The 27,797-nt window shown below is 55.2% G+C and overlaps 2 protein-coding genes and 1 pseudogene across 3 annotated transcripts; all 3 read left to right on the top strand.

Annotated features, from left to right (window-relative positions):
• The first annotated feature begins 1,338 nt into the window (after positions 1-1,338).
• Positions 1,339-9,545, top strand: LOC308534043 (uncharacterized protein). The gene is made up of 6 exons (XM_081112320.1): positions 1,339-2,031; positions 3,574-3,669; positions 4,621-4,851; positions 7,387-7,409; positions 7,493-7,605; positions 7,915-9,545. The coding sequence occupies exons 1-6, from the start codon at positions 1,453-1,455 to the stop codon at positions 8,625-8,627; spliced, it is 1,755 nt and encodes a 584-aa protein (XP_080968446.1). The 5' UTR covers positions 1,339-1,452; the 3' UTR covers positions 8,628-9,545.
• Positions 9,546-16,440: 6,895 nt separating this feature from the next.
• Positions 16,441-25,129, top strand: LOC308534042 (E3 ubiquitin-protein ligase TRIM38-like). Its single transcript, XM_081112319.1, has 6 exons — positions 16,441-17,495; positions 19,162-19,257; positions 19,644-19,874; positions 21,948-21,970; positions 22,056-22,168; positions 24,238-25,129. Exons 1-6 carry the CDS (start codon positions 16,551-16,553, stop codon positions 24,756-24,758), a joined length of 1,929 nt encoding a protein of 642 aa, XP_080968445.1. The 5' UTR covers positions 16,441-16,550; the 3' UTR covers positions 24,759-25,129.
• On the top strand, positions 22,559-23,667 carry LOC308534385 (polyadenylate-binding protein-interacting protein 1-like; annotated as a pseudogene). The gene is made up of 2 exons: positions 22,559-23,425; positions 23,507-23,667. The product of its transcript is annotated as a polyadenylate-binding protein-interacting protein 1-like (transcript).
• Positions 25,130-27,797: the final 2,668 nt, after the last annotated feature.

Here is a 27,797-nt window from a genome sequence, read left to right as displayed (position 1 = left end):
CCAGGCCCAGCCCAGCCACCTGCAAACCCTTAGGGCCATTTCCTGGTTTCCTCCCCAAACCCAGCAGGGCCCTGCCCCCCACCGCAGGCAGTTTCATTTCTACTTGAGTCCTGCCCAGGACCTGGGAAGTGGCTGCTCCAGGCGACTCCCTCCAGCGAGTGTGTGGTGTTGGTGGTGGCCCAGGTACTGGGGAGGGTCTGGGCGGGTCTCCCAGGGGGGGGTGATGACACCCGGTGTGTGGACGGAAGGGGATGCGGTGGGGGCCCGGGCGGCAGGGAGGGGTGTGTTTCAGACACCAGGGCCTCTGCACTCTGTCCCTCCAGGCCCTGCCCTCCAGCCGTTCTCTGAGGCCACTTTCGCTTCCACCAAACTCCAAGCTGATCCAACCTCAGGAGATCAGGTGGGAGGCGGGGGGAGTGGAGGCCTGGACAGGCCCTCAGGGCCCCTGGAGGGCAGGTCCTGTCCTGGGGACACAGCCCAGCCACAGAGGACCCGAGTGTGTCCCCCGGAAATCACCCGCCCAGGAAGGGACTCTGAGCAGAAACTCTCTGTGGCTCCGGGGGCTGCCCTGGCTCTAGAGGAAGAGGGGTCCAGTGGTCTCTGGGATTCCTGGTTGTGTTCCCTCCATTGTCAGGTCCCAGGAAGTTGGATCTGCAACTGGCCCGCCTCCCTCCGCTCCCAGGAGGGCAGGCCTGGCTCTCCAGGAGCTGCAGCCCCGGGCCAGGGTCCCAGGGTCCCTCCTTTGCTCTCTGGTTCCTGGGTCCTCCCTGGAGGACCGTGGGGTCTTTTCTCCCCGTTTGCTCCCCCTCCCCTCGTCCCCCAGGGTTTCAGGTGCCTGGAACTTCTCCTGGGAGACAGTCCTGGCTGGAGGAGAGAGGTCACCTGACTTGGCCTCCACGACCCGCCCCTCTGCCCAGCCCAGGCCTTTCCTATATTTAAAAAAATGTTTGTATTGCCCTGACCAGTTTGGCTCAGTGGATAGAGCGTCAGTGTGCGGATTCAAGGGTCCCAGGTTGGATTCCGGTCAAGGGCATGTACCTTGGTTGCAGGCACATCCCTAGTGGGGGGTGTGCAGGAGGCGGCTGATCGATGTTTCTCTCTCATCGATGTTTCTAACTCTCTATCCCTCTCCCTTCCTCTCTGTAAAAAATCAATAAAATATATATTAAAAAAATAAAATAAAATAAAAATCAATGGAAAAACATCCTCAGGTGAGGCTGCATCTGCATGTTAAATTCTGTTTCATTTTAGTGAATGGGATTGGGGTCCCCACGCTCGTCCACAGCACAGCTGCACTCTCTGCAGCGCCTACATTGCAGACCTTTCTTCCCTCCAGATAAGACCTCCAGGCCCGTGGGGCCTGGCAGCCGGGCACCCACAGGAATCCGGGGTGGGTGTGCCGCCTCCGCTGTGGGAGCCTCTGGGTCCGGCATTGCAGCTTCCGGCAGAGGCATGGCGTCGGCCTCCGCCAGCAAGAAGATGCGGGAGGAGGCCACCTGCTCCATCTGCCTGCACCTGATGGCCGAGCCTGTGAGCATCAGCTGTGGCCACAGCTACTGCCAGGCCTGCCTCCTGCGCTTCATGGGCCCGGCCTTCTCCTCGCCCCGGTACCAGCAGAACGCCTATTCCTCGCTCCAGTACCAGCAGAACACCTATTCCTCGCCCTGGTACCAGCAAAACACCTCCTCCCCACGGAGCCAGCAGGACACGCAGACCTTCTCCTGCCACCAGTGCCGGGCTCCCTTCCAGAGAGACAGCCTGCGGCCCAACAAGCAGCTGGGCAGCCTCATCGCCGCCCTCCGGGTGCTTGAGCAGCAGCAGCAGCAGCAGGAGCGGGAGCAGCAGCAGAAGCTGGAGCAGCTGGAGCGGGAGCAGCAGCAGCAGCAGGAGCTGTCCTGCCAGGAGCACGGGGAGTGGCTGCACCTCTTCTGCGAGGGTGAGGGCCAGCTCATCTGCTGGCGCTGCGAGCGTGAAGGGCAGCACAAGGGCCACAACACGTTGCTCGTGGAGGACGCAAGCCCCGGCTACAGGGTGAGTGCCCCGTCTTGCGCCCCAAAACCCCTCGTGCGCCCCAGACCCTCCTCATTGAGCCCAGTGGCCCCTTGTGCACCCCGAGACCCCCATTATCCAGCCAAGAGCCCAAGGTTGGGACCCTGAATGCTAGCTTCCCTCATGTGGTTCTTTTCTTCTAGCGGAGAGTTAAGGGGGGAGGGAGGTAGGGGTGGAGGCCTGGAGCGGAGGGAAGGTTGAGGGTGGGTCCTCCCCTTGTCAAGTCCTGGCTGTCCAGCTCCACCTTCCCCGGACGGTCAGACTCATCCAGGTCTCGGCTGTGTGATGAACTGGTCCCAGCTCCAGCGCCTCGGAGCTCCAACCCACACATGCATGGTGTGTTGTTTTGTTTGATAATCCTCACTTGAGGATATTTTTCCACTGATTTTTAGAGAGAGTGGAAGAGAGGGGGATAGAGAGAGAACATTGATCTCAGAGAGACACGGATTGGTTGCCTCCTGCAGGCACCGCAACCAGGGCCAGAAACGGCAGCCGAGGTTCATGCCCATGACTGGCATTGAACCCAGGACCCTCAGTCCATGGGCTGAGGCTCTGAGCCAGACCAGCCAGGGCCGCACCTGCGTGTTTTATCTCCTCTCGGGTGCATGTGATGAGACGGCGCCGTGTGCAGGGGCGCGTGTGGGAGTGAAAGCAGAGGGACCAGGAGCCACCTCGTGGGCAGCCTGCCGTCCAGTAGGGAAGACGCACCAGCGGAAGGACTGCCTGGCCTCCATGGTCTGGGGGGTGGGAAGGGGGACCCCGGGTGCGGGTGGTCCCGGGGAGCCTCCCAGAGGTGAGTCCTGACGGAGCCTAAACACTAACCATGTGGCCTGGCCAGCGTGGCTCAGTGGTTGAGCATCAACCTAGGAACCAGGAGGTCACGGTTGGATTCCTGGTCGGGGTACATGCCTGGTTTCGGGCTCCATCCCCAGTGTGGGGCGTGCAGGAGGCAGCTGACCCATGATTCTCTCTCATCATTGGTGTTTCGGTCTCTCTCTTCCTCTCTGAAAGGAATAGAAATATATACATATTTTTACATATCAAACAATTAACGGTTGCCCTAGCCGGTTTGGCTCAAGGGTCCCAGGTTCGATTCTGGTCAAGGGCATGTACTGTGGTTGCGGGCACATCCCCAGTAGGGAGTGTGCAGGAGGCGGCTGATCGATGTTTCTCTTTCATCGATGTTTCTAACTCTCTATCCCTCTCCCTACCTCTCTGTGGGGAATCAATAAAATATATTTTTTTAAAAAAATTAACAGTTTGTAGGAGTGCTGAGAAAAGAGAGGGCTCTCCTGTGAGAGGGCCGGTGGCAAACGCACAGCCAGGGGGCATGTAGGGAAAAACAGGTGTCGCCGAGCCTTCCATCAGCTCAGTCGAGGTCCCCACAGGCTGTCCTGGCCATTAGCCGAGAGGAGGGTCAGGGTGACAGGGACAGAGAGAGCCCCGGGCACTGACATCAGGTTCTTCCCGTCCGAGGGAGAAGGGAGATGTGGTCAGCAAGGGCCACTCCATTTCTTCCTCCAGGAAAAGCTCCAGGAAGCGGTGAGGAAACTGAGGCAGCTGGAAGAGGAATGCACGGACCAGAAAGCTTTCACGGCGAAGCAGATCGCCCAGTGGGAGGTGAGAATGGGGGGCTCTCGCCTTGGCCGCTGGAGGGCACCCCTGGGTTCAGGTGCAGTCCCCACCCAGTCAGGCCTGTGGAAGAGGCAACAGTCCATGTCTCTCTCACATTGATGTTCCTCTCTCTCTCCCCACCCTCCCTCCCTGCCACTCCCCTCTCTCTAACAATCAATGGAGAGAATATTCTGGGCTGAGGATTAATGACAACAACAGAAAAAGAACAGGGCCGAACTGGTTTGCCTCAGTGGATAGAGCATCGGCCTGCGGACTGAGGAGTCCCAGGTTCAATTCCGGTCAAGGGCACGTAACCTTGGTTGCGGGCACATCCCCAGTGAGGGGCGTGCAGGAGGCAGCTGATTGATCTCTCTCATCGATGTACTCTCTATCCCTCTCCCTTCTTCTCTATAAAAAATCAATAAAATATTTAAAAAAAAAAGAAAAAGAAGAACAGGGATTTCTTGGTGTCAAGCTCTGTTCGGTCGTAGTGCTTAGATGTAGAGTCTGATCGGGCGAAGCACAGTGATGGTGTCACTGAACCGGAGCAGCAGGTGGAACCCGGAGAAAAAGCCATTGTCCTCCTTGTCCACATCGATGAGAACACATCCCCCCCCCCCTCCTCCCAGCAGGAAATGGCCAGGAGGCCAGTGCCTGTCGGAGCCGCAGAATCACATGCCTGTTTCCCGAGAGCCGTCCCCACTGAGCTTCCAACATTCTTTCTTTTTATACTTTATTTTATATTTGTATTTATGTCAGAGAGGAAGGGAGAGATAGAAACATCCAAGAGGAGAGAGAATCATGGATCGGCTGCCTCCTGCACGCCCCCCCCTGGGGATGGAGCCCGCAACCCGGGCCTGTGTCCTGACCGGGATCCAATGTGATCTCCTGGGTCACAGGTGGACGCTCAACCACTGAGCCCCGCCGGCCGGGCTGAGCGTCCTCTCTTGACTGTAGGAGAAGGTAGAGGCTCAGAGACAGAAAATCCAGGCGGAATTCCAGAACCTGCACAGGTTCCTGAGGGAGGAGGAGAGGTCGTTCCTGTGGAGACTGGAGAGTGAGAAAGAGCGCACTCTGCAGAGACTGAGGGTCAGTGAGGCCGACCTTGACCAGCAGAACCGCCAGCTCGAGAGCCACATCCGGGAGCTGGAGGAGCGATGCCAGGGCTCCGCCCAGAAGCTGCTGCAGGTGAGTCTGTGCCTGGGGGGACGCCAAGGGGCCGGGTCCTGAGCTGCTCTTGGGGGGAGGTGGTGGTGGGAACAGAGGACCGTCTGCCTGTCTCAGTGGTGGCACATCAGTGTGGGGTTTCAAAGGCAGATTTCTTTTATTCTTAATTAGTTATTTTGTTAATTCTCATTCACGGATATTGTTCCATTGGTTTTAGAGAGAGTGGAAGGGAGAGGGAGAGACAGAGACATAAACGTCGATGTGAGAGGGACACATTGATTGGTTGCCTCCCACAGGTGCCCCACACCTGGGCCGTGGATCAAGCCCGTAACCAAGGCGTGTGCCCTTGACCTGAATTGAACTTGGGAGCCTTCAGTCCACAGGCCGATGCTCTATCCAGTGAGCCAAACTGGCTAGGGCATAAAGGCATATTTCTTTTATTTTTATTTCTCATCACTTTTTAGTGTTTTTTATTTATTTTATTTATTTATTTTTATTTCAGAGAAGAATGGAGAGGGAGAGAAAGATAGAAACATCTATGATTAGTGAGAATGATTGACCAGTCCTGCAAGCTGGACATGGGCTCTGACGGGATCAAACCCTGACCTCCTGGTTCATAGGTTGATGCTGAACTACTGAGCTACACCAGCTGGAGTAAGCCTATTCCTTTTAGAATATTGAACAGATAAAATGTACCAGGTGGCTCCATGGTCTACAGGGCTCTCTATATATAAATCAGAAAATTGTGATTTGGCTCAAAACTCCAGTGTGGCTCAGTGGATAGAGCATCAGCCTGAGGACCGAAGGGTACAGGGTTCCATTTTGGTCAAGGGCACGTACCTCAGTTGCAGGCTCCTCCCTGGCCCAGGTCCTCGTCAGGGCTCGTGCAGGAGGCAACCAATCGGTGTGTTTCTCTCACATCGATGTTTCTCTCTGTCTCTCCCTCTCTCTTCCACTCTCTCTAAAAATCAACGGAAAATTATCCTCTGGTGAGGATCAAGAAGAATAAAACCCCCCGTGCAGGTAGTGGGGTGGGTTCCTTTGTGCGGAGCCAGCTCAACCAAGGGTTCGGTGAGCTTGAGAGGGGGCCCGAAGGATGTAGAAAAGTCAGACAGAGAGAATAAGCTGGTCTAGGTGGACCTCCTGTGCCTGGCTGAGGCCACAGAGAGAGATCCAGAGGCAAGCTGAGCCTTTATTCTATATCCAGAGGTAAACACGGTAGTGGTCACCATAGTTACAGTGTTCTTGTGAGTTTCACTTGTTTTGGCAGCACTTGCTGCACCTCCCACAGCCCATTAGCTTCCCAGATAAGATCTAGGGAGGTCATAAGGTCAAGCCTAGTTATGCTAACAGGGCTGTGCCCTCTAAGCTGGGACTTGTTTGTGGCTTTGCCAACAGGTCAGTCTGAGGCTTAACCCTATAGATGCTCCCAGAACAGGCTCAGGGGATGGTTTCCGCTCCCATGTGCCTGTGTCCAGGGGCACAGGATCCTGAAGGTCAGGTGATGGCGGGGACCAGGTGGGCCGCCCCATGAGTGGTGGGTGAGCCTGACTTGATGGGCCCTCTTTCCAGCCTCAGGAAGGTGAACCGCCCCCCACCTCCCAGCTGTGGGTCCCAGGTCCGGCTGGTGGAACTGGAGAGTGCCCCTCAGGGTGAGCATGTCTCATGGCTGCTCTGCTCCCGGGTCACTTTGGCCGCCACCTCAGGGCCCAGTCTGGGCGCCGTGCACCCACCCACCCCTGAGGCTTTGTGACAGGTGGCCTCTGGCAGGTGCGCTCTGAGGGAGGTGAGGCCAGAGGGAGCGTGGGGGGCTCCCCACCCCCCTAAGCAGCCGCAGGGTCCCGGGCACCTCAGCACTGAGGGCGCCCGGCTCGGAGGCTGAGAGGTGTCCTGCTGTGCTGATCGTCCAGAGACCAGAGTGGGGATTGTTGCCCGGGGTGTCCATCTGTTACCCAGAAACGCCCGGGTGGGCTCGGCTGCCTGTCGCTGTGTCCACTCACGAAGGCAGGGATGAGTCCCATAAGGCGTTTACTGAGAAGGGGCCCACCCAGCAGACAGGGCGCTTACACCCATCGAGTCCTGTCTCCAAGCAGGTGCAGGGACCGGACTACAAAGGGAAGGGGCTGGGTGCTGTGTGCAGCCCTGGGGGCCTCAGCCGTCAGCTCTTGTCCTCAGTCCCCAGGCGATGAGATGCTGTTGGTCAGATGGAGCTTTGGCTCCTGGTGGGTGGGCCTGGCCCTGCTCATGGGCTCTGCTCGCCGGGCTCACAGCTCAGTCACCCCCCCAGTCACTTCGCACAGGGCTTGGGAAGGAAACTTAACAAAAACGTAACCCCTGTTCACATGTAAGAAACGCACCCCTGTTCCCATAAGTGTGTGTGTCCTAAGATTTAAAAGAACAGGATGGCTTTTCAGAGTCATCCAGGTGCTCTCCCGACCAGGGTATAAGCCCCATCCCATCCGAACCCAAGGCCGGGCCTGCCCTGTGCCTCTGGGAGGGAGAAGCTCCCCATCAGCATGGTGTTCCCACACTCACCTGTGCCTTTGTTTCCCGCAGGACGTGGAGGGCGCCCTGAGCAGGTGAGTGCTGAAGGAAGGACGAGGGGAGTGGGGTGCGGAGCCGAGGGGTGCCCCCTGAGCAGCTCTGGCATCTGCTCCCCCAGGAGCCAGGCTGTGCGGCTGGAGATGCCGGAGGCCCTGTCCTTGGAGATTGAGACTGAGTGTGAGATCCCCGACGTCTGCTTTGAGCTGAGGAACAGGTTGAAAAGCCATCAAGGTATGTGAGGGCGATGCTAAGCGCTTCGGGGACTGAGCTCAGTGCAGCCTCCACCCCATGGGTAACGGGGACAAATGGGAGGGCTTCTACTTTATGGTCACAGCCCTGAGCTCCCCTCGCTGGTCTGAAACAAGGCTCAGACTCCAGAGCACAGGCTGGTCTTCTCTAAAGACACTGTGTTGGGAGCAGAGCCCGCCTCCAGCCACCCCTTCCCCACCCTCCAAGAGGACATTCTTGAAACAAACGAGACCCCAGGACGCTGACAGCCAGCGCCCTGAATTCTACCCTTGAGGTTCTTCTAATTTCCAGGTCCCCGCGAGGATGAGCCCCCTCTGTCCGTATTCGTTTGGGATTTCTTGGACCATCTGACAGAGCAGCCTGGCAGTTGTGAAACTGACATGGAGCAGTTTGCAGAGACCCTGAGTGGCCGGGTCACCACGGACGAGGCTTTGCAAGAACTGGTGGACCTCATCTACCAACAGGCCAAGTCCGTGCCAAGGTTCCGCAGCGGGGGAGCTCGCCTGTGTGCTTACCTGTCCCGTCACCTGACCATTCGCTCACAGAGGGGCAGCTTCTACGATGTGCTCCTTCAAAGATGTCAGGCTGATTATGAGAATAGAGATCAAGCTGCCAAGGGGGATGAAGCAGCTCGGAAACGATTCCACGAGTTCGTGCTCTTTATGGGAGAATTTTATCTTCCGCTGGAGATCGAAGGGGCTCATGGAAAGGCTCAAATAGCTTTTCTTCGGGGGTTGTTGGATGCCCTCCTTTCTCACCCTGTGGACGATAACCTAATTTGTGCAGTAAAATTACTGAAGTTGACAGGGCCCGCCTTGGATGATGCCTGGAAGGCACAAGGAAGGACGGACATGGACGAGGTTATCCAGAGGATTGGAAATGTCGCCCTGGAAGCGCCCTGCAGTGTTGATGTGAGGCTGATGCTCTTGAAGCTTGTAAAGCTCCGGTCAAGTAACTGGGGGAGAGTCCCTGTCACCTCAGCATCCGAGAGAAGCAGCACCTGAGAATGATCCCGACTGTTTGTGACAGAACGGCCATTGGGTCCAGCGGATGGTGCTCCTCTCCCTGCAGCTGATCCCGATGACCAGGATTCATCTCAGGAGTGACCTGAGGGCGGGAGGGGCGGGGAGGGGGAGGACATATGTGATACTTTCAACAATCAAGATTCATGAAAAACAAAAAAGAGTGAATTGAAAGAGAAGACTCTTTCCAGATTGTGAAGAAAATGGAGCAGCTGTGTCCGGGGTGGTGACCGTTCTTGGATGATATTGAGGATGAGGTGGACCCAGAAGCTTATGCACAGTTTTGTTTGGAACCAGAGCGTCAGCAGAAGCCGTCGGGTTAAACATCCATGGGTCAGAGTGAGGAAGCTGTGCAGGTGATGGTGGGAACCAGACGCAGGAAACCTGTCACACTTGTACCCGATGGAGGACGCAGAGACATGTCACTAATGTCCGCACCTTCAATCGTGTGTAACACTCCCTGCCACAATAAACTCTATTCGCTAGAACTTAAAAAATAAACTAAAATAAAGTAAACTGTTTCCCTGCCTGGTTTGGCTCAGTGGAGAGAGGATCGGCTTGTGGACAGAAGGTCCCAGGTTCCATTCCAAGGGCACGTCCCTCTACCAATCGATGTGTGTGTCTCTCTGTCTCTCCCCCTCCCTCCCACTCTCTAAAGATCACTGGAAGCCAGGCCGGTGTGACTCAGTGGTTGAGCATCGACCTATGAACCAGGAGGTTGGGTTTGATTTCAGGTCAGGGCACACGCCCAGGTTTTGGCTCCATCCCCAGTGTGGGGCCCTGCAGGAGGCAGCCTACCTTGTTTACCTCTGACTATAAAATAAAGGCTCAGCTTGCCTCTGGATCTCTCTCTGTGGCCTCAGCCAGGCACAGGAAGATCCACGGAGAATAAAGAACTGAACATTGTCTCTGTGTCCTTCATTCTTCGCCAACTCTGTCCACACCTTTGGGAACCCCTGGACCGCTGGGGCTGGACCGCTGGGGCTGGACCCCGGCAACTAGCGCCCGAACAGGCTGAACAGGATCCCCCCTAACGTAAGTCATCCCCCCCCCCCCACTTTGGAAGGATAAGACTGCACCGTAGGGTGCTGCAGACCCCCCTGTAGAAGATAAGTAGGGTAAGAGGGTGGATAGTACAGAAGTTAGATTGAGAAGATGGGCCATACTGAGTCTAAAGAAAAAAAGGCTCTGTATTGATCTTTTAACACATATGCTCGCTAGCGGAGGAGTTAAGGTTACTCCCAGTCAGACAGAATGTCTCCCAGTCAGGGGGAACTTCAGTTGTCAGGTGAAAGGACACTCCAGTGAAGCACATGCAAAAAACAAGCAAGGTGAGGGGCGCAGCTCAGTGATATAACTAGGTGTAAAATATCTGATATTCAGGATCGTAAGAAAAGAATTTATACGTATCCAATGCTTAATGCTATGCTCTAAGCATGGGCGGTTCTGTGAGTATGAACAGCCTTTCGATTTGTTGGATTTTGTAAGTAAAACCTGCACATGGTTTTCTGAGGAAGGAAAGGTAAATGTAGAGGCATGGGAGAAGGTAGTCCCAAGGAGCCTTATCCTGAACCCCACTGCAGCCTTTCCAGCAGGCTCAGTAAACCTTTATCATGTCACCCCGGGAAGCACAGGATTGGCAAGTTCCCCCTGGGGTACTTGATCAGGACTCAGGTAATAGCAGAAAGCGCCAATCCTACTCTTAAAATGGATATAAGAAAGCATTTGGGGTGAAAGGGCGAGGGCTATGCCCTCCATCTTGCCCCGTATCCTCCATGTTGGGGCAGCAGCCATGTGCTCAGGAAAGTACCTTCTTCCCAGAAGCCCAGGCCTCTGCTGGCCACGCCCGGAATCTTTTTAAACTAACCAATGACAATCAGAGCACGTGTGCGCCATGGAGATGACCACATCCTGTGTAACAAGACCCGACTTGCACCTAGCCAATCGGCAGGGCCCACAGTCATCTCCCCTGCCCTCACTCCACCCCCCCTATTAAAACCCCATTTTTTTCCCACGGGGGTCTCTCGTCTCGCCGTTGTGAGGCTGGGAGCAAAGACCTCTCTGCTTTTGCATCGGACGCGGCTGGCTCCCTCGCGTGGTCTGTTGGGGATCTTGAAATCTGGGCATAACAGGGGTTTTTCTTTTTGATGCCTGCTTTGGAGTGAGTAAATGCATTTTACTTAGTTTTACCACATCAAAGTTAGCTCTTGACACACAAAGAAAAACTAACGGTTTGACTCAAAGTTAAGGTTTTATTTTGAGGTGCTAAGGCTCAAAAGTAGAACCAATTCACAATAAAAATGTAAAGCTGCAACTTTTTAAGTTAAAGTAGGAAGTCGTAAATACAGAGGAGCAGGTGTGTCTATACGTATCTAGGAAGCCAGAGCTATTTCTTCAGGTTTCATGATACCATGTTTAGTAGCCTGTTCTTCTAATGAGTTCTCACCCCGTTTAGCCGAGTTAAAATAAGCCGTCTTATTGAGGCTTCATGTGATATCTTCTGATTTCACATTTTGGAGCACTTGACAGCATTACCAGGGGTGAGGAGGAATGCAGTAGCAAGCTCTAAAATGTATACCCTTTTATAAATGGTCAGAATCCCATCAATATAAACCTTTTCTATAAAAACAAAAAAAGGGGGAGAAGAATGTTATATGTTAAATTTTTAAAAAATACAATGCAGAGGGTTGTACAGCGGCCGAAAGGCATGGGGCCTCTTGTACAATAGCCTCTGCTGGGTTAGCCTGGTGGAAGGATACAGAAACCAGCCAAGAGTTTTACCAGACCTAGTAATGATGTGGGGAAGAGGTTGTGTTTGTATCTTTCCCAGAAGGAGCAGAGCAGCCAATTTGGGTACCAGAGCGTTACGTGCGTCACCACCACGGACCCAGAGAAGCTCCTTGTCCCTTCATTCAAAAGACTGAAAGTTGCCGAGATGACAGTAAAGTGGAAAAAAAGAAGAAAAGAAGGCTACACAGGTTGGGACCGAGGTGCCAAGGGGGTCGGCTAAAGAAGGTAACAGCTGAGGCCCAGCAGATGGCAGAAAGGCAAGGAGTGGAAGCTACGCCCTCAGCCCTGTGTCTGGCTAGGCTAGCAGTGGTCCGCTGCCAGTCTTCTGCAGAGTCTTGCGCAGCCAACTCCGAGGACTCTGAGTAAATCAGCAAAAGAAACTTTCATTTAGCAGAAACTCACTTATTGCTGTTTTGCATTGGCATTTTTTGTTATTCTTACTAGTTTTAAAAATGTTAAATCATTGGCATTGTTTTGTTAATAGCCAGAGCTTTATGTTTAAGTTTTAAAATGTTGACGTGTCTATAGTTTGGGTTTTGCATTGGCATTGTTTTGTTATTGTTTTAATAGCCAGAGTTTTGTTCTTGATGCTTAAGTTTTACTTTCATTATGGTAGCTTAAAAACTTTCATTATAGTAGCTTAAAAATAAAAGAAGGGTGTGATGTAGGGCGTGGCTATAGGGTTAAGCCTCAGACTGACCTGTTGGCAAAGCCACAAACAAGTCCCAGCTTAGAGGGCACAGCCCTGTTAGCATTATTAGGCTTGACCTTATGACGCTCCTTAGATCTTATCTGGGAATCTAATGGGCTGAGAAAGTGCAGCAAGTGCTGCCAAAACCAGTGAAATTCACAAGAACACTGTAACTTTGGTAACCACTACCTTGTTTACCTCTGACTATAAAATAAAGGCTCAACTTGCCTCTGGATCTCTCTCTGTGGCCTCAGCCAGGCACAAGAGATCCACCTAGAATAAAGAGAGAACCTGGCTATGCTGATCATCTGAATCCTGTTTCCGTGTCCATTCTTCATTGACTCCGTCCACACCTTTGGGAACCAGTGGACCTCTGGGGCTGGACCCCGACAGTCTCTGTTTTTTCCCTTTAAAAATTCGTGCAATTTGTGCCTATGACTGAGTTTGCTTAGGACGAATCAGAACAATCTGTCCCATCAAATTGCCAGAAGAAAGTGCTGTGTGTAGCTGCGGCCTCGGCACACGGCACCCTGTCTGTGCGTCCACCTCCGTGTGCTGAGTCAGCATGGGCCCCACCGATAAAGGTCACGCTCGGGGCTGTCACATAAGCAGCCGCGTGACCTGGCCCTGCTGACTCCGCACCCAGGTCGCCTGCTGTTCCCGGGCCTGGGAGGGGGCTGTCACCTGGACCCCCGGCAGCTGCCACCCCCATGGGCACGGGGTCACCAGGCGGCCTCGGGCCCTGGCTCCAGGGCGGGAAAGGGGACGTCTAACCCTCGGGTGAGCGGGGCTGGGTGAACCCATGTAATCTTCCCCGTCTGCCTTCTCTCCCGCCCCGTCTGCCAGGGACCCGCACCCCGAGCTCTAGGGGCGAACCTTCACCTCCTGGCGGGGACTGTGGCCTCAGGGTGAGGTCCAGGCCTCTGCTCTGTGGTCCGGGAAGAAGGCAGCAGAGTCAGCGGAGCCCCAGCTTCCCTCCTCCTCTCAGGGGTCCTCACAAGGGAGCCCAAGGCCTGGAAGGGGCGGGGGGGGGGGGGTTGGGGGGGAGGAGCGGGGAGCCCTGTGGGGGGAGGAGGCTGCTGATGAACCCCTGGGCTCAGCCCCCCACACCCGTGTGGCACGCCCCCCACTGGGGATCACGCCCGCAACCCGGGCCTGTGACCAGGAATGGAACTGTGAGCTCTTGGCTTGTAGGTAAGTCGAAGCTCAACCCCTGACACATGGGCTGGGCCCTGCAGTCCTTTTGCTCTCAGTGCCGCCCCCATGGTGGCTCCCGGCTCCCAGCTGCGTCCTGACTGGTGGTGATGCTGACAGTGTCTGACCCTGCAGAGCGACGCTGAGGAGGAGCATGAGGGCGGAGGTCACCAGCCCTTTCCACCGCCCCCTTCAGAGCAGTGATGAGAGCATAGGGACCTAAAAAATAGCAAAAAATAAAATAACATCCGCCCAGAAGCTGAAGGTCCCCGAGGGGGTTGGTCGGTGGCCACGGCAGGAAGAGCTGCTGTCAGGCCTGTGGGCTGTGCCCCTCGCTGACCTCAGACGCTCCTGCTGGCCCAGAGCCCAGGCCCCGTGAGGACTTGTCCCCTTTCCTGTGGCTGTAGAAGGAGTTCTTCCCACCTCTCCATGCCCTGCGGGGCCCAGCCCAGCCACCTGCAAACCCTTAGGGCCATTTCCTGGTTTCTTCCCCAAACCCAGCAGCGCCCCGCCCCCCACCACAGGCAGTTTCGTTTCTGCTTGGGTCCCGCCCAGGACTTGGGAAGGAGCTTTTGTTAGCTTAGGTGGCTCAGGAGGTGGCGTAGGAAATAAAGAGGGTCGAGTCTATCAGAAAAGGAAAGTTTTATTCTGTGTTCCCGGGCGACCCACGATCCCCAGAGGGCTCGTGGATTCACGGCAACAGGGAGGGGGGCGCTTTTTCTATACTGCGGTTGGGTGAAGGGCAGGGACATGAACTGAGGAAGTTTCCGCCACAGGGGTCGGCAGGGCATTCAGGAAGGAGTCCGTACCTGTGTGGGGGTCGCTGTGGATTCAGGAAGGAGTCAGTGTCTGTGTCTGGCCCGCTGATCTGTTAGAAATTCCAGGGAGGGGCCGTTATCTCATCACAGGTCTGCAAGTCTCCGACCCTGGGCTCGCTCTGATCTAACAGCTTTTCCCAGCGACTCCTTCCAGCCAGTGTGTGGCCTCAGTGGTTGCCCAGGTACTGGGGAGGGTGCGGGCGGGTCCCGCAGGGGGGGTGATGACACCTGCTGTGCGGACGGGAGGGGGTGCGGTGGGGGGCCCGGGCGGCAGGCAGGGGTGTGTTTCAGACACCAGGGGAGTGATGGCCAACCTATGACACGCGTGTCAGAGGTGACACAAGAACTCATTTTTTGGGGTTGATTTTTCTTTGTTAAATGGCATTTAAATATATAAAATAAATATCAAAATATAAGTCTTTGTTTTACTATGGTTGCAAATATCAAAAATTTTCTATATGTGACACGGCACCAGAGTTAAGTTAGGGTTTTTCAAAACGCTGGCACGCCGAGCCCAAAAGGTTCGCCATCACTGCACCAGGGTCTCTGGACTCTGGTTTCTCCAGGCCCCTGACCCGCAGCCCTTCTCCGAGGCCGCTTTCGCTTCCATCAAACTCCAAGCTGATCCAACCTCAGGAGATCCGGGTGTGAGGGGGGGGGAGTGGAGGCCGGGACAGGCCCCCGGGGCCCCTGGAGGGCAGGTCCTGTCCTGGGGACACAGCCCAGCCACAGAGGACCCGAGTGTGTCCCCGGGAAATCACCGCCCAGGAAGGGACTCTGAGCAGAAACTCTCTGTGGCTCCGGAGGCTGCCCTGGCTCTAGAGGAAGAGGGGTCCAGTGGTCTCTGGGATTCCTGGTTGTGCTCCCTCCATTGTCAGGTCCCAGGAAGGTCCATCTGCAACCGGCCCGCCTCCCTCCGCTCCCAGGAGGGCAGGCCTGGCTCCCCAGGAGCTGCAGCCCCGGGCCAGGGTCCCAGGGTCCCTCCTTCGCTCTCTGGTTCCTGGGTCCTCCCTGGAGGACCTTGGGGTTTTGTCTTCCCATTTGCTCCCCCGCCCCTTGTCCCCCAGGGATGCAGGTGCCTGGAACTTCTCCTGGGAGACAGTCCTGGCTGTAGGAGAGAGGTCACCTGACTGGGCCTCCACGACCCGCCCTCTCTGCCCAGCCCAGGCCTTTCCTTTATTTAAAAAAATGTTTGTATTGATTTCAGAGAGGAAGGGAGAGGGAGAGAGAGAAAGATTGATGATGTTTCTCCTGCACGCCCCCCACTGGGGATCGAGCCTCTAAGCCAGGCGTGTGCACTGACCGGGAATGGAACCCTGACCTCCTGGTCCAAAGGCGGACGCTAAACCACTGAGCCAGCCGTCCGGTCGCCTCTCAGGGGAGGGAGGCCTGGAGGGACTCACTGGGTCTCAGGTGCCTTGTTTACCTCGGGTTCATCCTGGGTGGGTTTCCCTGGAGGAGATGTTTTTCTATTGTTTCTTCCAGAGAAAGGAAGGGAAGGCGGCCGGAGAGGGGGAGAGAGAGAGAGAGAGAGAGAAAGAGAGAGAGAGAGAGAGAGAGAGACCGACCTCGGGAATGGAACCCGGGACACGTCAGTGCGCAGTGGACGCTCTAAGTGCTGAGCCCGCTGCCCAGCCTCTGTTCTCTGTGGGGGGCAGTTGGGGGAAAGGCTGGGGGTGCAGAGGCTCAGCTGGTCCACAGTTGCTGCTTCAATGGAATCTTCCTGATCCACCCAGTTCCTTAAGTTGCAAAGAAACGGTCCTGGAACCAGTTATTCTGATTATTCCTCATGTTCCTCAGGGGGGAGAGTCCCCCAGGCCCTCACTGGGTCCCTGGCGGCATCCTGCCTCGCCCTCGCCCTCCCTGTGTCTGGGCTCCAACACCAGCTTCCCCCTGATGGATGGTCTCTATTGGGGCTTCCTGCAGCCCCCGGTGGCCATGAAGCAATGGAAATGTGACCAGTCCTGCCCGTGCGGCTCAGTGGAGAGAGCATTGGCCTGTGGACTGAAGGGTCCTGGGTTCGAATGCGGTCAAGGGCACGTACCTGGGTTGCAGGTTCCATCTCTGGCCCTGGTCGGAGTGCATGTGGGAGGCAACCAATGGATGTGTGTCTCCCTCTGTCTCCCCCGCCCCTACCACTCTCTCTAAAAACCAATGGAAAAACATCCTCAGTGAGGCTACATCTGCATGTTAAATTCTGTTTCATTTTAGTGAATGGAATTGGGGTCCCCACCCTAGTCCACAGCACAGCTGCACTCTCTGCAGCGCCTACATTGCAGACCTTTCTTCCCTCCAGATAAGACCTCCAGGCCCGTGGGGCCTGGCAGCTGGGCGCCCACAGGAAGCCAGGGTGGGTGCGCCGCCTCCACTGTGGGAGCCTCTGGGTCCAGCATTGCAGCTTCTGGCAGAGGCATGGCGTCGGCCTCCACCAGCAAGAAGATGCGGGAGGAGGCCACCTGCTCCATCTGCCTGCACCTGATGGCCGAGCCCGTGAGCATCAGCTGCGGCCACAGCTACTGCCAGGCCTGTCTCCTGGGCTTCATGGGCCTGAGCTCCTCCTCCTCGCGGAGCCAGCAGGACACGCCCACCTTCTCCTCCACCCGGAGTCAGCCGAGCACCTTCTCCTTCCCTGGGAGTCAGCAGAGCACCTTCTCCTCCCCTGGGAGTCAGCAGAGCACCTTCTCCCCTGGGAGTCAGCAGAGCACCTTCTCCTCCACCCGGAGTCAGCCGAGCACCTTCTTCTCCCCTGGGAGTCAGCCGAGCACCTTCTCCTCCCCTGGGAGTCAGCAGAGCACCTTCTCCTCCCCTGGGAGTCAGCAGAGCACCTTCTCCTCCACCCGGAGTCAGCCGAGCACCTTCTTCTCCCCTGGGAGTCAGCAGAGCACCTTCTCCTTCCCTGGGAGTCAGCCGAGCACCTTCTTCTCCACTGGGAGTCAGCAGAGCACCTTCTCCTTCCCTGGGAGCCAGCAGAGCACCTTCTTCTCCCCGCGGAGTCAGCAGAGCACCTTCATCCCTGGGAGTCAGCAGAGCACCTTCTCCTTCCCTGGGAGTCAGCAGAGCACCTTCTCCTTCCCTCAGAACCAGCAGGACACGAAGACCTTCTCCTGCCCCCAGTGCCGGGCTCCCTTCCAGAGAGGCAGCCTGCGGCCCAACAAGCAGCTGGGCAGCCTCATCGCCGCCCTCCGGGAGCAGGAGCAGCAGCAGCAGCAGCAGGAGCTGTCCTGCCAGGAGCACGGGGAGCGGCTGCACCTCTTCTGCGAGGATGAGGGCCAGCTCATCTGCTGGCGCTGCGAGCGCGATGGGCGGCACAAGGGCCACAACACGGCGCTCGTGGAGGATGTGGGCCCTGGCTACAGAGTGAGTGCCCCCTCCTGTGCCCAGAGACCCCCATCACCAGCCGGGAGCTCAAGGTTGGGACCCTGAATTCTAGCTTTCCTCATGTCCTTATTCTAGCGGGGAGGTGGTGGTGGTTGTGGTGGTGGGGGCTTTGAAGGCCTGGAGGGGTGGGAAGCTTGAGGGTGGGTCCTCCCTGAATCAAGTCCTGATTGTCCAGCCCCTCCTTCCCCGGACGGTCAGACTTCATCCAGGTCCCGGCTGCGTGATGAACTGGTCCCAGCTCCAGCGCCTCATGCGCTCAAATGCACACATGAGTGGTGTTTTGTTTTGTTTGATAATCCTCACCTGAGGCTATTTTTCCATTGATTTTTAGAGAGAGTGGAAGGGCGGGGAAGAGAGAGAACAATGATCTGAGAGAGACACGGATTGGTTGCCTCCTGCAGGTGCTGTGACCGGGGCCAGGAAACGGCCGCCGAGGTTCATGCCTTGGACCAGAATCAACCCAATACCGTTCAGTCTGAAGGCTGAGGCTCTAGTCTAGCCTCTGAGCCTAACCAGCCAGGGCTGCACCTGTACGTTTAGTCGCCTCTCGGGTGCATGTGATGAGACGGCGCCGTGTGCAGGGGCGCGTGCGGGAGTGAAAGCACAGGGACCAGGAGCCACCTCGTGGGCAGCCTCCTGTCCAGTACGGAAGACGCACCAGCGGAAGGACTGCCCGGCCTCCATGGCCTGGGGAGTGGGAATGGGGACCCCGGGTGTGGGTGGTCCTGGGGAGCCCTCCCAGAAATGAGTCCTGAAGGAGCCTGAACACTAGCCATGCATCCCGGCCAGCGTTGCTCAGTGGTTGAGCATCGTCCTATGAACCTGGAGATCACGGCTGGATTCTTGGTTGGGCACACGTCCCGGTTGTGGCTCGCTCCCTAGTAGAGGGTGATCAGGAGGCAGCTGATCCATGATTCTCTCTCATCAATGATGTTTCTCTCTCTCCCTCTGAAAATAATTACAATATATGCATACTAGGGGCCCAGTGCACAAAATCTGTGCACTGGGAGGGGGGGGGGGTGTCCCTCAGCCCAGCCTGCATCCTCTCCAATTTGGGAACCCTCGAGGGATGCCCGACTGCTCCAGGGATGGGGCCTAAACGGACAGTCAGGCATTCCTCTCACAATCTCACCTGCCTGCTGGCCAGATTGATGCCTACGTGTTCCCCTGCTGGCCTGGTCCCCCACAACTGCCCTCTCCTGCAGGCCATCTTGTGTGTTGGAGTGATGGTCAATTTGCATACTTGTTGTGATTAATTAGTATATCTGGTCACAACTAATTAGCATGTCCAGTCGTGACTGTGAGGGCATTGTGACCAATTTGCATATTACCCTTTTATTAGTATAGATTTTTAAAAATAAAAAATATTAACGGTATGTAGGAGTGCTGAGAAAAGAGAGGGCTCTCCTGTGAGAGGGCCGGTGGCAAACGCACAGCCAGGGGGCAGAGGCGTGTGAGGAAAGACAGGTGTCGCCGAGCCTTCCATCAGCTCAGTCGAGGTCCCCACAGGCTGTCCTGGCCATTAGCCGAGAGGAGGGTCAGGGTGACAGGGACAGAGAGAGCCCCGGGCACTGACATCAGGTTCTTCCCGTCCGAGGGAGAAGGGAGGTGTGGTCAGCAAGGGCCACTCCATTTCTTCCTCCAGGAAAAGCTCCAGGAAGCGGTGAGGAAACTGAGGAAACTGGAAGAGGAATGCACGGACCAGAAAGCTTTCACGGCGAAGCAGATCGCCCAGTGGAAGGTGAGAATGGGGGGCTCTCGCCTTGGCCTCTGGAGGGCACCCCCCTGGGCTCAATGCAGTCCCCCCCAGTCATTGTCCTCCTTGTCCACATCGATGAGAACTCATCCCCTCCCACCCTCCTCCCAGCAGGAAATGGCCAGGAGGCCTGTGCCTGTCGGAGCCCCAGAATCACATGCCTGTTTCCCGAGAGCCGTCCCCACTGGGTTTCCAACTTTCTTTACTTTATTTTATATTTGTATTTATTTCAGAGAGGAAGGGAGAGATAGAAACATCCAAGAGGAGAGAGAATCATGGATCGGCTGCCTCCTGCACGCCCCCCACTGGGGATGGAGCCCGCAACCCGGGCCTGTGCATAGGGTGTGCTGAGCGTCCTCTCTTGACTGTAGGAGAAGGTAGAGGCTCAGAGACAGAAAATCCAGGCGGAATTCCAGAACCTGCGCAGCTTCCTGAGGGAGGAGGAGAGGTCGTTCCTGTGGAGACTGGAGAGCGAGGAAGAGCGCACTCTGCAGAGACTGAGGGTCAGTGAGGCCGACCTGGGCCAGCAGAGCCGAAAGCTCCAGAGCCACATCCGGGAGCTGGAGGAGCGATGCCAGGGCTCCGCCCAGAAGGTGCTGCAGGTGAGGCTGTGCCCTGGGGGGATGCCACGGGGGCAGGTTCTGAGCTGCTCTGGGCAGAGGTGGTGGTGGGAACAGAGGACCGCCTGCCTGGCTCAGCGGTGGCACATCAGTGTGCGGGACTTAAAGGCAGATTTCTTTTATTCTTATTTAGTCATTTTGTTAATCCTCATTCCAGGATATTGTTCCTTTGGTTTTAGAGAGAGTGGAAGGGAGAGGGAGAGACAGAGAGAGAAATGTCGATGGGAGAGGAACACATTGATTGGTTGCCTCCCACAGGTGCCCCAGCTCTAGGCCTGAGATCAAGCCTGCAACCAAGGCATGTCCTCTTGACCTGAATTGAACTTGGGACCCTTCAGTCCACAGGTCGACGCTCTATCCACTGAGCTAAACCAGCTAGGGCATAAAGGCATATTTCTTTTATTTTTATTTCTTATCATTTTTTAACGTGTTTTTTTAAAATTTGATTTGAGAGAGGAATGGAGAGGGAGAGAGAGAAACATTAATGATGAGAGAGAATCATTGATCAGGCCTGCAACCTGGACATGTGCCCTGACAGGGAATCATACCCTGACTTCCTGGTTTATAGGTTGATGCTCAACCACTGAGCCACACCAACTGGTCTAAGCCTATTCCTTTTAGAATATTGAACAGATAAAATCTACAAGGTGGCTTCCACTGGTCTCCAGCGTTCTATGTATAAATCAGAAAATTATGATTTGGCTCAAAAATCCAGTGTTGCTGAGTGGATAGAGCATCAGCCTGAGGACCGAAGGGTGCAGGGTTCCATTCTGGTCAAGGGCACGTACCTTGGTTGCAGGCTCCTCCCTGGTCCAGGCCATGGTCAGGGCTTGTGCAGTAGGCAACCAGTCAATGTGTTTCTCTCACATCAATTTTTCTCTCTTTCTCTCCCTCTCCCTCCCCCTCTTCCTAAAAATCAATGGAAAATTATCCTCGGGTGAGGATCAAGAAAAATGAAATCCCCCCTGCAGGTAGAGGGTGTGGGTTCCTCGGCCCAAACAGGCTCAGGGGATGGCTTCTGCTCCCAGGTGCCTGTGTCCAGGGCACAGAATCCTGAAGGTGGGACAATGGCGGGGACCAGGTGGGGCCGCCCCATGAGTGATGGGTGAGCCTGGCCTGATGGGCTCTCCTTCTGTTTATGGTAAATCATCGAATGACAGACAAGAGACCTTAATGAGCCAATTAACTAGGAGTCGTTTATCGTGTGGGGCCCAGAGGGAGGTGTCTCTTTCCAAATCTCCAAGCAACCCATACAGGAAGTTTCCCATCTTTATACCTTTTGAGCCTCTTTGTTTGCAGATATTACAAAGGGCTCTCTGTGAGTTAAAGTACAGACAGTTGTAACCTTGAGTACATAATGAGTTTGTGCACGGCACAATTCTTACCAGGATTAGTCTATTTTAGGCTATTCCATTGGGTGGCTAGTTGGCAAGGTCAGACAGTTAAGTTGATCTTTTTCTATTATTTGAACTAAAAACAAGTTATTTTACAGAATAACAGACTGTCTTAAAGTGACTGAGTTTATAATGACGGAGCTTACAGAACAAGGGATTATCTCACAGCAGCAGAGAATTTTAACAGCAGTTTTCTATACAAGATGGAGGTTACTATGCTTCACTTTCAGCCTCAGGAAGGTGAACCTCCCCCCACCTCCCAGCTGCTGGTCCCAGGTCTGGCTGGTGGAACTGGAGGGCGCCCCTCAGGGTGACCATGTCTCATGGCTGCTCTGCCCCCGGGTCACTGTGGCCGCCACCTCAGGGCCCAGTCTGGGCGCCGTGCACCCACCCACCCCTGAGGCTTTGTGACAGGTGGCCTCTGGCAGGTGCGCTCTGAGGGAGGTGAGGCCAGAGGGAGCGTGGGGAGCTCCCCACCCCCCTAAGCAGCCGCAGGGTCCCCAGCACCTCAGCAAGGAGGGCGCCCAGCTCGGAGGCTGAGAGGTGTCCTGCTGTGCTGACCGTCCGAACCCAAGGCCGGGCCTGCCCTGTGCCTCTGGGAGGGAGCAGCACCCCATCAGCATGGTGTTCCCACACTCACCTGTCCCTTTGTTTCCCGCAGGACGTGAAGGGCGCCCTGAGAAGGTGAGTGCTGAAGGAAGGACGAGGGAGAGTGGGGTGAAGAGCCGCAGGGTGCCCCACTGAGCATCTCTGGCCTCTGCTCCCCCAGGAGCCAGGCTGTGCGGCTGGAGATGCCGGAGGCCCTGGTCTTGGAGATTGAGACCGAGTGCGAGGTCCCCGAGCTCTACTTTGATCTGAGGAAACAGTTGAGGAGCCATCAAGGTACGTGAGGCCATTGCTGAGCCCCCAGGGGACCAAGCTCAGTGCAACCTCCACCCCACGGGTCACGGGGACAAACGGGAAGGTTTCTACTTTATGGTCACAGCCCTGTGCTCCCCTCGCTGGTCCGAAACAAGGCTCGGACTGGTTTTCTCTCAAAGAAACTGTGTTGGCATTGGGGTTTGCCTCCAACCTCGACCCCCAAAAGCCACCCAGGGCCCTCGGGGTGCATGGGCACGGCCCACAGGAGCCCTTTGTGTGTCCGCAAGGGAGGATCCTGGGAGGAAACTTGCAGCTGCTCCTTTCCCACCCTCTGAAGGGACATTCTTGGAACAAACGAGACCCCAGCAGAACTGGGAGTCAGAATCTCCGGTGGTCGTCACTCCCCTGTGAATGCCCACGCTGTGTGCCAGCCCCCTGAATTCTACCCGTGAGGTTCTTCTAATCACCAGGAACCTGGAGGATGGTCTCTCTCTGTCCGTATTCATTTGGGATTTCTTGGACCATCTGACAGAGCAGCCTGGCAGTTGTGAAACTGACATGGAGCAGTTTGCAGAGACCCTGAGTGGTCGGGTCACCACGGACGAGGCTTTGCAAGAACTGGTGGGCCTCATCTACCAACAGGCCACGTCCGAGCCCAAGCTCCGCTGCGGGGGAGCTCGCCTGTGTGGTTACCTGTCCCGTCACCTGCCCATTCGCTCACAGAGGGGCAGCTTCCGCCAAGTGCTCCTTCAAAGATGTCAGGCTGATTATGAGCCTCGATATCAAGCTGCCAAGGGGGATGAAGCAGCTCGGAAACGATTCCACGGGTTCGTGCTCTTTCTGGGAGAATTTTATCTTCCGCTGGAGATCGAAGGGGCAAATACAGAGGTTCGAGTAGCTGCTCTCTGGGGGTTGTTGGATGCCCTCCTTTCTCACCCTGTGGACGATAACCTAATTGTGCAGTAAAATTCCTGAAGTTGACAGGGCCTGCCTTGGAAGATGCCTGGAAGGAACAAGGAAGGACGGACATGGAAGAAGTTATCCAGAGGATTGGAAACGTCGCCCTGGACGCGCCCTGCAGTGTCGACGTGAGGGACATGCTCTTGACGCTTGTAGAGCTCCAGTCAAGTAACTGGGGGAGAGGCTTTGTCACCTCAGCACCGAGAGAAGCAGCACCTGAGAATGATCCCGACTGTTTTGTGACGGAACCGCCATTGGGTCCAGCGGATGGTGCTCCTCTCCCGGCAGCTGATCCCGACGACCAGGATTCAATCAGGAGTGACCTGAGGGCAGGAGGGGAGAGGGAGGGAAGGACACATGTAATACTTTCAACGATAAAAATTTATTAAAACAAAAAAGAGTGACTTGAAAGAGAAGACTCTTTCCAGATTGTGAAGAAAATGGAGCAGGTGTGTCCGGGGTGGTGACCGTACTTGGATGATATTGACGATGAGGTGGACCCAGAAGCTTATGCACAGTTTTGTTTGGAACCAGAGCGTCAGCAGAAGCCGTCGGGTTAAACGTCCACGGGTCAGAGGGAGGAAGCCGTGCAGGTGATGGTGGGAACTGGACGCAGGAAACCTGCCACACTTGTACCCGATTAGGATGCAGAGTGATGTTTCCAATGCCCGCACCTCCAGTCGTGTGTGACACGCTCTGCCACAATAAACTCTATTTCCTAGAACTAAAAAATAAAATAAAATAAACTGTGTTGCCCTAGCGGTTGCCCGAGCACCACCACCCCCCCCCTCCCCAGGAGGTTGGGGTTTGATTCCAAGTCAGGGCACAGGGCTGGGTTGTGGGCTTGATCCCGTGTGGGGCATGCAGGAGGCAGCTAATCCATGATTCCCATCATGGATGTTTCTCTTTCCCTCTCCCTTCCTCTCTGAAGTCAATAAAAATATATTTTAAAATAATAATAAAAATCAATCAATGGAAAAATATCCTTGGACGAGGGTTAAAAAACAAACAAACAAGCAAATAAAACCCCTGCATAAAAATAAATAAATACATAATAAAACATAATAAAAGAAATGGAACTGTTCTCAGCAAGCTAAAACCAAATCTTTGTTTTCCTCCCTCCCTTGCAGTTGGTGTGACTCTGGATCCAGAAACAGCGCATCCAGAACTAATTCTGTCCCAGGATCAGAGACAAGTGACGCGGGGCCCCCAGCGCGAGGCGGCCCTCTCTCCCCGGAGGTTCATGGCCTCGCCCTGCATCCTGGGCCGGCAGAGCTTCACGTCGGGGCGGCAGTACTTCGAGGTGGATGTGGGCGAAGGCACGGGCTGGGACGTGGGCGTCTGCCTGGAGAGCGTGCAGAGGCTTGGGGGGACCACGCAGAAGCCCGAGACCGGCTTCTGGGCCCTGCGGCTGTGCGCCAAGGACGGCTACGTGGCGCTGACCTGGCCGCGCACGCCCCTGCGCCTGCAGGAGCGGCCCCTGGTCGTCGGGGTTCTCCTGGACTGCGAGGTCGGGCTTGTGTCCTTCTACAGTGGGACCTCGGGCTCCCACATGTTCACCTTCCCCAGGGCCTCCTTCCCGGATGCCCTGCGGCCCTATCTCCAGGTTTACCCGTATTCCCCCCTGTTCCTGCCCAGCCTGGACAAGTGAGGAGAGCAGCAGCCGCCTGTGGCTGAACCAGGAGAGAGAATGAGTGTGAAGGCCGAGGGCGGGATTCGGGCCTGTGTTCTCCATGCTGTTTCCCTGCCCCAGAGCAGTGCTGGGCTGTGAGTGGGTCCTGGATACATCTGCAGGGGGCGGGAGGCGAGGGTGGGGGGATGGACATAGAGAGATAAAGCTGGGCTGGGTGGCTCAGTGGTTGAGTGTCCTCCTATGAACCAGGTCACGGTTCTATTCCTGCCCGGGTTACGGGTTTGATCCCCAGTTGGGCTGTGCAGGAGGCAGCCAATCCGTGATTTTTTTTTTCCTGTTGATGTTTCTGTCTCCCTCTCCCTTCCTCTCTGAAATCAATAAAATATATATAAAAAAAAAGACTGTAAAAATACCACAGGGGGTCATTCTGACCCTCGGCCTCTCCATCCCCCTTTTCAGGATTCAGAGCTTTGATTCCCAGATGTCCTGGGGTGACTGGTGGGGTGACCAAGGTCAGGAGGTCCAAGTCCGCCCCAGTGTGTTTGACATGGTTTGAGCTTGGCGGCCGGGTTGGGTGGCGTGGGGCGGGATTTGCAGAAAAGAACAGAAAAACCAAACTAGCGGTGAGTCTTTTAGCCACTGACCCATTGATTAATAATCTGAGCCACACCCGGCCTGCGCGGCTCAGTGGTTGAGTGTTGACCTATGAACTAGGGTCTCATGGTTCCATTCCCACCAAGGGCTCATGCCCGGTTGGCACGTTCCTCCCTGGTTGGGACCTGTGCAGGAGGCAACTGATTGATATGCTTTTCTCACATCAATAATTCTGTCTTTCTATCTTTCACTCTCTCTGAAAATCAATGGAAAGCTCGGGTGAGAGGGAGGAAGGGAGGGAGGGAGGAAATGCTGAACTCCTGGAGGCAGGAACCAGGCAAGCTCTGTGCTCAGGGTCTGGACCGCAAGGCGACCCCATAAGGAGGGTGAATTGCTGACAAGCAATAACTTAAAAATATAATGAACGTGTCGGAAGGAACATGGCTGGCGCGTTGAGGAACAAATTGGCCTGCTTCTGTGGTTCTCGGGCTGTCAGGGGCGGGGGAAGGACCCCATGATACCGCTGAGATCCACACTGTCCCTGCCCAGCTCCAAAGCAAGGAGCCATCTCTATACACGGGCACTGGGGTGCCCCGCTTAAGGCCTGAGAGCCCTCCCTCCCTCCCTTCCTTCAACCTGAACATTAAAGACAGTTCTGCCTCATGGGGTTGCCAGGGCCCCGATGGGACTGCACATGCAAAGATACGGCATTCACTCGCGTCACGTCGCGTGTGCCCGATGGCTTCCCACACAGGGAAATGGGGAGCCACCCCTGAAACCCAGGCTCTAGGGTGCTTTTCAATCCAGGGTTTTCTAAAGGCAAATATTGAGGGTCACCGGTGAAGACGACTGGTTAGTGCGTGTGCCAGCCACGCCGGGTGTCCTTAATCTGGTTGATTTAGTTCTCGACGGCGTCTTGTCTGGAGAACTTTCCTACTTTCAGTTGGGCGACCGACCCAGGTGAGGGCCCAAGATTCCACAGAACATCGCACGGTTGTGTGTCACACGGCTGTTCTTTTTAAAGCAAAAGGCAGAAACGAAACATGGTGTAACCATTGCATTGTTTGTAATGAAAACATTTAATATTCAAAAGTACATATATTTAACGACTTGTGATATATAATACATATAAGTGGAAACTACATCATAGACAAAGAAAATATAGAAAAAAAACCCTATTAGAAAACTATCACACAGGAGATAAATATAAGGTTAATTTTCTATTATATGTAAGAAAACCAGTGGGACAAGAGAAAGACAGACTGACTTCCCAGCGAATGAGCAAACCATGTAAGTGCATATTCCAGTGACCAATAACTAAAGAAAGGGAGTGACGGTGTGAAATAATTCTACACGCTGTGGACTTGCAGAGTTAAGGAGACCTCCCGTCAGGGCTGGCGGGAGAGGAGAGCTATTTTCAGGATATGTCAGCAACCAACTGAAAATTAAAATGCACTCTCCTCTGGCAATGTCCTCACTAGAACTCTCTTGTCTACGCACCATGGCCAGGAGTGGCAAATGGGAATGTCAATCCTTATCAACGGGCTATCATCGCTACCCCACGTGGAGGACACTTTTTAAAAGATGACTTCAAAGGACTTTCTCAAGGTTTTGTTAAGAGAAAAGGCAGCCCGGCTGGTGTGGCTCAGTGGTTGAGCATCCACCTAGGAACCAGGAGGTCATGGTTTGATTCCCGGTCAGGACACAGGCCCGGATTGAGGACTCCATCCCCAGTGTGGGGTGTGCAGGACGCAGCGGATCCATGATCCTCTCTCATCATTGATGTTCCCATCTCTCTCTCCGTCTCTGAAATCAATAAAAATATATTAAAAACAAACAAACGAATTGAGCTGCCTTAAGGAACAGTGAGGAAACCTGGCTCACCATATACTGATTGCTCTTGGATATGAAAAAAGGGCAGTACACTCTGAACCCCAGAATTAAAATTCCTAAAGCTTAAAGGGCCAATTCTGCGACAGTGTCCCCACGTGTGTTTAATGTGGCGCAGCGCATGCCACCAGGTTGAAAACGGGTGAGAGGCAGGGGATTTCAAATGTGACCCGACCCGGCCAGTTGTTTCTCCAGAAGGAAAACCGGGGAAGGGCTTTGGGCTCCGGCTCTCTCGTCCCCTGGCAGCTGAGCCCCTTTCCTGACAACGGCTAGGAGCTACGGGGCAGCCGGCCAACCTGCCAGGGTCAGAGGTCGGCGTGCAGTGCGGGTGCCAGAGGCCCACCTGCTGGACACACAGGTGACTCACGGCCACTCGGGACAGCTCGCCTGCGGCTGCGGGGGCAGATGTTGAGCCCTAGGTTTCACGAGACACCCCAAAAGCATTTCCCAACTTCAGAGAAGACCGCGTCAGCAATGCTGCCCCCTGTTTCACCCGAGGCCGCAGGGAAACTGTGCCGGTTAAAGGGAGCCCTCCCAGCCTGGACCGGGAATCTTTTTTCTTTTAAAATGTTT

Source organism: Myotis nattereri (genome assembly GCF_964212035.1).
Source record: "Myotis nattereri genome assembly, chromosome: 18".
NCBI lineage: Eukaryota > Metazoa > Chordata > Mammalia > Chiroptera > Vespertilionidae > Myotis > Myotis nattereri.
Note: the sequence above shows the minus strand (reverse complement) of the source record. Positions and strands in the feature narration are given on the sequence as shown.